The 10,302-nt window shown below is 48.8% G+C and overlaps 1 protein-coding gene across 1 annotated transcript in view; it reads right to left on the bottom strand.

Annotated features, from left to right (window-relative positions):
* Positions 1–10,302, bottom strand: part of DIP2C (disco interacting protein 2 homolog C) — a 164,801-nt gene that overhangs the window by 89,749 nt on the left and 64,750 nt on the right. Inside the window, exon 15 of the mRNA XM_023192485.1 lies at positions 10,097–10,211. Within this exon, the coding sequence (XP_023048253.1) occupies positions 10,097–10,211 (115 nt within the window). The remainder of the gene's footprint in view (positions 1–10,096; positions 10,212–10,302) is intronic.

Genomic DNA, 10,302 nt, shown 5'->3' with positions numbered 1-10,302 from the left:
GCACAGAAGCGCGGTGCTCCCGACACACACACAGGCGGGCACAGAAGTGCAGTGCTCCCGACACACACACAGGCGGGCACAGAAGCGCAGTGCTCCCGACACACACACAGCCGGGCAGAGAAGCGCGCTGCTCCCGACACACAGCCGGGCACAGAAGCGCGGTGCTCCCGACACACACACAGCCAGGCACAAAAGCACGGCACTCCCAACACACACACGCCAGACACAGAAGCGCGGTGCTCCCAGCACACACACACGCCAGACACAGAAGCGCGGTGCTCCCAGCACACACACAGGCGGGCAAAGCAGCGCGGCGCTCCCGACACACACACGCCAGGCACAGAAGCGCGGTGCTCCCGGCACACAGGCAGCCTCACAGCCCCACCTCTCCACAGACGTGGTGTCCGGGGCCATCCCTTAACTTCTGACCTGGCGGCTGATGCCTCCCCCTCCAGATGGCAAACCAATGCCCCAGTGGTACCCTCTGTGTGCCAAATGGTTCTGAGTCTTTCATGCATAGGGACTCAAAACTCACCACAAGCCTATGGCTATTAGTCCCCCATTTCAGATGAGAAGACTCGGGCACGGAAAGGTTGACTTCACCACCCAAGTGAGTGGTGGGGCTTGGCAGGACTCAGACCCAGAGCACAGCCTCTATTCCCAGGACACTGAGTGCATCAGTCTACTGCTCTCTTTTTATAAAAACTTAGAAGCAAACAGTACAACCAACGTGAGCAGATTCTTAGTATGAACAAGGCAAACATTACAGTCCAAAGGGAAAGTGCCTGTTTCTGCTCTAATCCTGTGCCCCACAGATAACCACTATGGAGATTTTTATATGTCAAAGTTTAGACTCCCAGATATGCAGTTAAGTATAAAATATGTATGTATACCAATACATTGATTTTTTAAAGAAAAGCAGAATCAAGATGCTTCTTCCTCTATGTTGGCAGAGAAGCTGAGTGCTGGGAGAAGCTGAGTGCTGGGAGAAGCTGAGGCCGGGCTTGCATGTCTGACATAATGTAAAACAGTCTTGGAACATGTCCGGGGTCCAGGGTCTAAAACTCCTCATGGCCTTCAGAACGCCAAGCTCTGTGCTTAAAGGGTGGAAGGCTACCCTGACGCACCGTTATCTAAGCCCAGGGCATAAAACCCCTTGTGGCTTGGATAGAATCCGGGGCTCGTGGCCTTTGGAGTGTGTCTAGATTTGCTGGCTCCTTGCTCTCCCAGGATCGATTGAGTTAAAATAACCTGTTCTCCATTATCTCAAGTAGCAGAGTATGTTCTACATGCTTCAAAGGAAATGCTAGGCCAGGCACGGTGGCTCAAGCCTGTAATCACAGCACTTTGGGAGGCCGAGACGGGCGGATCACGAGGTCAGGAGATCAAGACCATCCTGGCTAACACGGTGAAACCCTGTCCCTACAAAAAAATAAAAAAAACTAGCCGGGCGAGGTGGCGGCGCCTGTAGTCCCAGCTACTCGGGAGGCTGAGGCGGGAGAATGGCGTGAACCCAGGAGGCGGAGCTTGCAGTGAGCTGAGATCCGGCCACTGCACTCCAGCCTGGGCGACAGAGCGAGACTCCGTCTCAAAAAAAAAAAAAAAAAAAAAAAAAAGGAAATGCTAAACCATCACAGATGCACACCACGCGCTTGCCCTTTCCACTGCCACATCTCGACACCTGTTTCTTTGATCACCAATAAATAGTCTGGACGTCCAGAGCTCAGGCCCTTCACAGCCTCCATACTCACAATGGCACCCGGGTCCCACTTTCTCTCTCAAACTGTCTTTTCTCATTCCTTTGACTCTGCTGGACTCCATCACCCCCATGACCTGGTGTTAGATCCAATCACCCCAACATTCTAAAACTCAGTCTCTTCACTAAACATACCTGCAGATCTTTCCATGTCTCTGTGTGTGGGTGTACATCTGTGTAGGTGAGTGCACCACTGAATTCAGCTGGTTTGTTACATGGTGTTCAGTAACATGAATATATGATCATATATTTTCTTTCATTCAATTTTTATGCAGCTGGAAATATACCTGTAACATATGTATCTAGAAAGAAAATGGAGGATCAAAAAGCACACATACTTAAAATTTTAAGACCACCTAAATACCTTCCCAAAAGAACATATTTTGCACTCCACTAACAGAACAGGAGTATTATTTTCTTTTCTTTTTTTTTTTTTTTGTTGAGGTGGAGTCTCGCTCTGTCGCCCGGGCTGGAGTACTGTGGCCGGATCTCAGCTCACTGCAAGCTCCGCCTCCCGAGTTCACGCCATTCTCCTGCCTCAGCCTCCCAAGTAGCTGGGACTACAGGCGCCCACCACCTCGCCCGGCCAGTTTTTTGTATTTTTTTAGTAGAGACGGAGTTTCACCGTGTGTTAGCCAGGATGGTCTCGATCTCCTGACCTCGTGATCCGCCCGTCTCGGCCTCCCAAAGTGCTGGGATTACAGGCTTGAGCCACAGCGCCTGGCCAGAGGAGTATTATTTTCTCATCTACTAGAAAAGCACCTCACACGGGCTGTATGGGGTCGTGGTTATGTATTTAATGACCTACTCTGCACAGTAACCCTGTGGAGATGGGAGCAGCATCATGACCCTACCGTTTAGCAGACGGGGCAGGGCAAGGAGGGCTGAGTCCTGCCCAAGGCCGCTGCTGCAGAGCCGAGCCAGCGCTAGTCTCAGGCTGGCTTCAGAATCTGTGCATCTGACCATAGCGCCAAGCTGCCTCAGCAGTGCCCGTCTCTGTACACTCTTGCCAACACTTAAAATGCTTCCCAATTTGTTGAGTAAAACACCACTTGTTCCAATTTGTGTTCCCTATATTATTAAGCAAGTTACATGATATTTACCTCCATCAACACCTTGTTAGGAAGTAAAAATCCCAAGTAGGTAGACAAGGTGAGGAAGGGAAGAAACAGTCCCCAAAGGCAGAATTCAAGGGGATTTAAAAACATCCACCTGAATAATCAATACCAGTACCCTAAATAATGGCTGATAAAGGTATCCGCCCATTCATCAACTTCCAAACTCAGTTCCAAGGCGAAATAATGTTCAAGACCAAGCAGCTTTGTGCGTCTCACGAAGAATATGAATTTCAGGAGGGACCATCTCAGTGATCTCTGGGAATGTAAGGAGGCAGCATCCACTCTTGGAGATATGGAAGGAGCAAAATACAGAGCTACGTATACAATCCCACGATGACGTGCAAAAGGAAAACGAGAAGAAAACGAAAGGACAACAGAGTCTGGATGTTTTGTTGCCTCCGGATCTCACGTTGAAATGTGATGTCCAGCGCTGGAGGCGGGCCTGTTCGCACGGTAACGCGAGAGTTCTCTGAGTTCACGTGGGATGTAGTTGTTTAGAATAGAGCTGGGCATCTCCTCTCCCCTCTCGCTCGCTCAGTCTCTCACCAGGTGACACACGGTCTCCCACTTTGCCTTGTGCTGTGATCGTAAGCTTCCCGAGACCTCCCCAGGAGCTGAGCAGATGCTAGAGCCACATTTCTCTCACAGGCGCAGGACTGTGGGCCAGAAAACACCTCTTCTCCTTGTCGATGACCCAGTCTCACACATTCCTTTATAACAATGCCAACAGACCAACAGGAAGGAGAGAAGCAGGCCAGACCTCGCAATGTGGCCTCACAAGGAACGTTCACTATGGCTTCCATCAAACTGTTGCACTGTTGACTTGTCATAGCGTTTCCAGCCTCTGGAAAACATTCCATAAGCCTTGCCTGCATAACACCTTGAAGCAGCAGCTCCTATAAATCTCATGAACATGTCCAGTTTGCTACTCCTGACCACAAGCACAGCCCGGCCAGACTCTGGACCATTAACACAAAACAAACAGATCAAGTAGTAAACAAGCCTTACCAGCCTCCAGCTCTAGGGCTTACCAGAGGAGCCGCACTGCACCTGCACCGCTTCAGTGTGTCCTGTTATTTGCTGAATCCCTGAGGCAAGTGAGTTAACAAGGGTCTTTTTCATCTTACACGGGTGCTCTCCAATCTAGTAATTCTCAGCTTAGCAACAGCAGCACATTTGGAGAACAACGAGTTAAGCTGCAGACCCCTCCTCCCCCCAGCAATCTTTACACAGCCTGTCTTTGCAACAGACCACACACAAAACACGCCTGTAGTCATGTAACTGCGGTAAGGGCAGCAACACCTGCTGAAGTCTTACTATGAACCAGGCGTGTTTTTAAGTGCTTTGTGTGTATGAACCCACTCAGTGCTCACACGGGCCTCTGAGGGGGCTACTGCTGTGATTCTCATCTACAGACAAGGAATCTGAAGGGACTGAAGGTGAAGCCCCACCCACGTCACAAAGCTGCCACGAGATGAGCATGAGAAGGACCAGGCTGACCTCAGCCCCCGACAGAGCGGCACAGAGGAGGACCCAGGCCGACCTCACAGAGGAGGACCCAGGCCGACCTCATAGAGAAGGACCCAGGCCGACCTCAGCCCCCGACAGAGCGGCACAGAGAAGGACCCAGGCCGACCTCAGCCCCCGACAGAGCGGCACAGAGGAGGACCCAGGCCGACCTCACAGAGGAGGACCCAGGCCGACCTCGGCCCCCGACAGAGCGGCACAGAGAAGGAAGGAGGTGGCGCTCATCCCACGCCTGACGTTCCCCACGCTGGTGTCAAAGCACCTGCACAACGTTACTTCTTTGGGAAGACGCATTCAGGTTCCAGACAAAATGAGAAGTTACCGGGAAGCCTGTTTGAGAGTGGAGGGGTGTTCCCTTCCGAACTGGCAGCCAGAGCCCTGAGGAAGTGTCTTTTTTAAAAAAACAGGGCAGCTGCTCTGGTCTTGAATCACCATTCACCACCAAAGGTTTTTCTTTTAGACGAATGTAAATCAACCCTGATGAAGGTGCCTGGGCACACAGAACACAGAGCATGTCCTCTGCTTTCTTTCCTCCCTGGGCCACTCTTTAACAGCAGCAGAATGCCCTTATACACTCATAGTACCCGGTAAAAATGCCCTTTAAAGAAAAGGGAGCAGGTAAGCTTGTGAACTCATTTTAGCAGAATTAATATTTTCACTTCTGCACCATAAAGAGAAATTCAGTGAAAAATGTGCATGTACAATGTTTAGTGTGACAGACTGTCAAAACCACAACAGATAACGGAGGTTGTGATTTTTAATAGGAAAAGATACGACGTAAAAGCAGCCAGTGTATTAAGTTATGAGTTGATTTAACGTAACATTCTTCCTTTTCTCTAATAGGAACAATGCATGCCCACGAAAAACGGCCCATTTTAAAAGCCGCGCAGCACAGTGACTGACCATCTCCACCGCCTCGCCTCGCCCACCCTGTGTAGTGCAGCTTTTTTTTTGGCACTGAATATACTATTTACAGATACTTAATTTTTTGTTACCAAAAATGGGATCATACTACATAAACTTTTTTTGCAAACTCTTTCTCATAAGCCTTGGCCACCTTTCTGTTTCCAGGGGAGGTTATGGGCTGTAACGGGGGGACCCTGTGGGGAGGCCCCTCCTCTGCCACATCTTCTCACTGCACTGCGAACCTTTGCCAAAACAAACTTCTCGTGTAATTCACCACAAAACAGAACACACTGTCAAACGCAGGTGGTCGGGTGAAATTAAACAGGAAAACCTGGTTTGCTTTTCAATGCTGCCTAATGGTCAGGCTCTGGTTCAGCTGATTTTCATTTCAAAACTATTCTATAGAGAATTTCAAAATTTTATCCCTCTTTTTAGATAAAATTACACAGTTTATCTTGCTTTCCCTTACATGCTGGATTATGGAACTTGGGTCTGACTTTTCTGAGCAGTCAGAAGTGCTCACTTTGGAACCACTTTGTCTCAGAGCTATGCTGTTTTCTCCTGTCACTCATCCAGGCACCATCCGCACCCAGTGGGCACCAGACAGCACCTTTCTCCCTGTGCACATCTCTTCTTTGATTTTCTCCCGGCTAACTTCTAGCTCGGATACTTTCAAAAAATGGAAGATGGCTGTTATGACAAGGGGGAAAAAGACAATATTCTATCTTTTCTGGAATTACTGTTTCATTGTTTTACAAGAATTTTTGCCTTTCGTTACTAAATTATCAGGATAGCTGAATAATACTTTGTAGTTACAAAGCTAAAAATTATGTTTTTCAGTTCAATAAACATTTTCACAATGTAGCTTTAAGGAAATCAATTCCGTCACGTCTACATTCTAGAGATGGTAACAGACTCAAATGGCAGGATTTAGGGAGAGATGGTAACAGACTCAGACAGCAGGAGGTTTAGGGGATACTTGTAGCCAGAACACAGTTCCCTGGTTTTTGCCTTGCAATTTGTCCTTTAAAAAATTTCTGATGAGTCTAGGCACCACAAACCCCTATTTCCCCAATATTTCCTACTCTAAAAACTAGTATCAGTAGAAAAGAAAACACAAAATATAACAGGACAGTGACAGTTTCAAAGAGAAGAAAATACTTTAAATGCCTGGGTGAAAATACAGCTCACATAGGAAGACTGAGCAGGCCTCACTAGAGCACTGACTTCCTGCCACCACTTGGCTGACACACGTGAACACAAGGGTGAAAACACACACATGAAGGCAGACACATCAATACCAACACGAAGACAGGCATACACAGGTGAAGACAGCCATGAAGGCAGGCAGGCATGAACATGCATAGACACGCATGGACAGGCATAAAGACACATGAACAGACATGCCTAGACACACGTGAACACAGACATGCATAAAGACATGTGAACAGACATGCCTGGACACACATGAACACGTACATGCACAGACACATGAACACGGACATGCCTGGACAGACATGAACACATACATGCATAAAGACACACGTGAACACAAACATGCATAGACACATGAACACAAACATGCACGGACACACGAACACATACATGCATAAAGACACACATGAACACAAACATGCATAGACACGTCATGCCTGAGGACAGGCACGTCTCCAGCCCTTGTCCCTTCAAGGTCTCCGACTAGTTTTCAAAGAATCTCAACCACCCTACAATGAGTGCTGGTCATTCTTTTTTGGCAACTGGCCTTTCTCTGAGGGGAGAACCGACGGTGTAAGTTCCGGCAGCAACCTGCCTCCAGCGCTGGGCAACCTGAGGGAGGGCACAGTACCTGCAGCCCAGGTGCCAGGCTGCTCCCACATACCCTCCCATCACCAGGGCTGTTGCTGGCTCCCGTGTGCTGCACCCCCCCAACCCCTGACAGCTGCTGCTGGTTTCTGTACGCCATGCCCCCCTACCCCACCCCAACCCCTTCCCCATCGCCAGGGCTGCTACTGCTCCCGGAAGCACCCGTGCATCCTGCCTATTTATCAAGCAGGACCCTGGAGGTTCCATCGATCCTGTGAGCCCCAGTGTGCTCTGTTTTGCATGACAGACATTCTATGTTGCTTGCAAGAGTGACATTAAGATACTCCACAGCTAGTAGGCTGTGGGCACCCCTGTCAGACCTGGGGCTCTTGAAGGCCCTGGCCCTTGACAGCCTGGAAGATCGACTCACAGCCCTGATGTCCACACCTGGCCCTGCTGGCACCTGCAGCCCTGGGTGGCTTTCTTGTGAGTGCCTTGGCTTCTGATTTGTCTACTCTTTTATGTTTTTTTTTTTTTGCATAGGAGAATCACTAAGTGACACATATTCCAGAGAGGGCCAAAATTCTACAAATAGTAAGCAAACGCATCTGCAATTTTATCTGTATTCTACTGCAGATAATTGTTATTCTTTTTTAATTAAACAGACTGAAAGCCAAACAAGCAACCAGCTGCAACTCAGCATTGGAAGTTCAGTCTCTGCTTCGCTACCTGGAGCAGGGGCTGTCCCTGGAAGATGCTTAACACACAGGACACAAATGCTTAGATCACAACACAGAGGAAACGCCCATCCTAGAACCCCTTCAAATAGGCATCATCCATCCTCTACAGACCCTTCTCTGCACAAAACGGGAATGTAGCACTTGTTTTTGTTCTCTAAAAAACATAAGGAGTCAACGAAATGAGAGCACTGTGCTGCCTCCCATGGACATGACGACATTTAAGAAGGCATTTTGTTCTCATGCCAAAACCTTCAGGGGAGCCTTGCCAGTCCTCACTCAAAGCAGCTTTACAGAACGTACGAAAGCCATTTTTCAGTTAATAACCTGGCCTCTGACCTCTCCTACGTGGAAAGTTCACCTCAAATCTTAAGACAGAATACACTGAGTTCACAGTCGCCGGCTCATTTTCCCAAAACACGCATCTGTCCCAACCCTTCTACGGCACACGACGGAAACCCCAGCACAGAGGGGAGTTTTCCTTCTGGTCACACATTCAGACAACAATGCAGAGAGGGGCGTGCTGGTGGAAATGCAGGTACGAGTACTGCTTTCATCAAATTTATTCAAGAGTGACTTAAACATCAGGGTAACGAAAGATACAGGTTCTAAGGACCAGCACTGGTTTCTCTCCTCAAGATTTTCACCACCGAGATGGAGTTGCTGCCTAATTCATCTCAGGCAATTCGGGAGTCTAAGCACAATGGCCAGTTATACAGACTATTCTTTCGTCAAGCATCGGCATTTAACAGTTTATGCATCATATGCATGATAACTACATAAAAAGACAGTCTTGATGAGACTGAGAACGACGGGGGGCAGGGATAACCGGCACGGGAACACTTGGGGGGCTGCTGTTTGTTTTCAGGGCACTGTCGTTCCTAATTCAACTTGGAATGCTAAAATTGTATCTTTTAATCCTTCTCGGTCCTTCAATTTGTTGAGCCCAATCATGCCAATCAGAAAAGTGGCACAGCTGAGAAAAGTGGCACACCCAAGCAGAGCACTGAAGCCAGCTTCAGGGAGGCAGCTCTGGAGAGGGGCTGCTGTAACCCACGGTGGGCCGTGTCCAGAGACGACTCCTCCAGATACTGCGCAGGGTGCAGGCCGCAGCCGACCTGACGTACGTGCTCACGTGCACCACCGGGCGAGACAGTGGGAGGGAGACACATCCTGCTCTTGTTATCTCTGTTTGTGTCCCGGTCGGTGCCTGCCCTTCCACAGTTTTGCCTATAATAATTTAAAAACCACACACTGCTATGGGAAGCCTGTGGCCAGCAGGCCTCCTGCACTCATCTACACTCCAGAGCTCACCTCACAAGAACGGAATGACCCTCTTCTTCCCCACCACTGGGAGTAGGACACGCTGCCCCAGACCCCCGCACCACACCTCCTTCTCTCTCGCTACCCCCTCCTCTGGACCAGCTGTGGGTGGGCTGGTGACAGCCGACACAGGAAGGCAGCTTCTCTGCAGGAGCCTGTTCTCGGCAGATGCTACAACAGCATATTTAGGCCGTCAGTGGCACCTACGTCAACCAAGTAAAATAAAAACAAAACCCCAAACGCACCCATGGCTCCACTTATGTAAAATGCCAAGCGTGTGCATATCACGTGCATAAACACACGTGAGGTTTGCCCTTCACTTCTGGTGAATGACATGGGATTGTCAGAGCAAAGTGTACGGGAGGCAACTTTCTGAATTTACCCACTTTAAATTTTACTTTCATTCACTCAAAAAATACGCATCAGGCATCAACTATACACCAGAGACAGACAATGAAAAAAATAAATATACCAGTAAATCCCACAGCACATGGAAGTCAGTAGCACTGCAAGAAAAGCAGGCTGATGAAAACGGACTCTATCCCACCCCAGATGAAACCAGAGGCTGGCTGGTACACGCATGTGGAAATCGGAGTAAATTCCTATCCCACCCCAGAGGAAACCAGAGACTGACACATGCAAGAGGAAATCGGAGTAATTTCTACCAACTGCAAGGACAAGATATGATGATTCCATGAGCCTCTAGACAGTTCCACTTATTAAGGAATTACAGTGAAACTGCAGAGAGTGATGCATGTGTTTTAATGAATGAATCTACATAAAAACAGAAAGAAACTCATCTTGAAAGGTTAGGTCCCGCGTTCACCCTCACCCTCAGTGTTCACCGTTAGGATTTCCTGATCTGCCTTCGCTGCTCAATCAGGACTGTCTCTAGGTTAGTTACGTAAATCGGCAGGGCCCAGTACCTCCGGATGGCCACAGTGAGGGCCTCTGGCGAGCTGGCACAAGGACAGATGACCTCCTGTCGAAGGCCTTTACTTTGGAAGACATTGAGAAATGCATCGCAAGAAGAAATAGACCCTAGAGTGAAAGAGGGACAATGATCAGACAGCTGAAGCTGTGGTTGATTCCAGAATCCCACCACAGAAACAGTTCTGAAGCTGTGGCTGAT

Source organism: Piliocolobus tephrosceles, chromosome 9 (assembly GCF_002776525.5).
Source record: "Piliocolobus tephrosceles isolate RC106 chromosome 9, ASM277652v3, whole genome shotgun sequence".
Classification (NCBI taxonomy): Eukaryota; Metazoa; Chordata; class Mammalia; order Primates; family Cercopithecidae; genus Piliocolobus; species Piliocolobus tephrosceles.
Note: the sequence above shows the minus strand (reverse complement) of the source record. Positions and strands in the feature narration are given on the sequence as shown.